Below are 1,509 nucleotides of genomic sequence, written 5' to 3'. Positions count from 1 at the left end.
CCCCCCCCCCCCCCCCCCTCCCCCCTTTTATCTTTTTACGAAACAAAAAGATCAGTTTAAGGTTAGCTCTGCCTTTGTCTATATATAGTCATATTAATAAAGGCAAGCACTCTGGATAATATGCTTAGGGTTCTTTCATTGCATCATTTTGATGGAAAATGCATCCTCTTTTTTAGTGCGTTTTTTCAAAGCCCAACTGGTTCACTCAGAAATGGCTCAGCAGGGCAGGGAAGTGCACAAGTTTTCACTCAGTACCAAATGAGTTAAGTAATTTTATATGAAGTAATCAATACAAGCTAAAAGTCTAACAATTGCTGATAGTAAGAAAAATCATTTTTGAATGAACCTGTATTTGGGAAAAACATTAAAACAAAACCTGTTCAGCAAAATCGTTCTCAAAAGAACAATTAAAGAAATTTAAATTCAAGTTCAAAGTTTGTAAGAACAACAGAAACAGATAAAATACTTCGAGTTGTCAGTGTTGTCAGGTTGAATGTACTTGATCAAGTCAAGCATGCGAGTATATGTTCTACTTTTCGTGATTCATCCAATATTCTGTGGCCTTTTCAACAATCCATTTCACACTTTTACAATAACAGAATACAAAGCCAAAATTTCTCAAAGTTTATTCACTATACTCTCTACCAGCTTATATTGTAATCCAAAGACATATATGCATATTATATAGGAAAACTTGAGTAGCTAGACATCTTTTCAAATAAGACATAATTATCACCACTGATATAGATCTAACAAAAAGGAGTTGTAAAATAGATGCTAAATCAGGTAAAACATTTAGATCAAGTACGTGCACATATAACACAACTTAAGATTCTGTCTGTTTGAAAAACAAAGAAAACTATAAGATTAAAGGAGGTCAATTCCCTTACCCCTGCAAACGGTGTTTACTTACATATGGGAAAGAAAAAAATGTGAGATGCCAACGAGTAACACAATAATGCACTGGCAGATGATGTGGTCAGAGAACATCTTGTCATGCTTGTGGGAGAACTGAAAGAGAATGCACCGAAACTCTGGTCAAGAAAAGGCACCAAAATATATTATTGAACTTTATTGTTCAAGTAAAATATTAGAAGCATGAGCAAATCTAAGACATCTTTTCTGATTAATGAATCAATCAATCAATCATTCAGCCATTCAATGAATCATTCTATGAATGAACCAACCGACCGACCAACCAACCAACCAACCAACCAACTAACCAATCAACAAATCAATCAATCAACTAATTACCTTATCAATGTCTTAAGTAAATGCTGTAAGTGTATGAATAGGAAATTGTCAGAGAACGATGAAACGACAAATGAAATTCCGATACAGAATTAGAGAGAACAAATAAAATGATTAAAATGCTTAGCTTTACCAGCTGTGGGCAAACAAAATTAGACCTACATGGAAACTCACATGGATTGTGAATGAATGAATGAATGAACGAATGAATGAATGAATGAATGAATGAATGAATGAATGAATGAATGAATGAATGAA

General features: G+C 33.8%; 1 protein-coding gene across 1 annotated transcript in view; it reads right to left on the bottom strand.

The window, feature by feature from the left end:
* Positions 1-1,509, bottom strand: part of aplC (adenylate cyclase) — a gene marked incomplete in the record, with an annotated part of 160,694 nt that overhangs the window by 13,368 nt on the left and 145,817 nt on the right. The window contains 1 exon segment of the mRNA NM_001204659.1: positions 914-1,011. Coding sequence (NP_001191588.1) covers positions 914-1,011 — 98 coding nt within the window.

This window comes from Aplysia californica, unplaced genomic scaffold (assembly GCF_000002075.1).
Source record: "Aplysia californica isolate F4 #8 unplaced genomic scaffold, AplCal3.0 scaffold00455, whole genome shotgun sequence".
Taxonomy (NCBI): domain Eukaryota; kingdom Metazoa; phylum Mollusca; class Gastropoda; order Aplysiida; family Aplysiidae; genus Aplysia; species Aplysia californica.
Note: the sequence above shows the minus strand (reverse complement) of the source record. Positions and strands in the feature narration are given on the sequence as shown.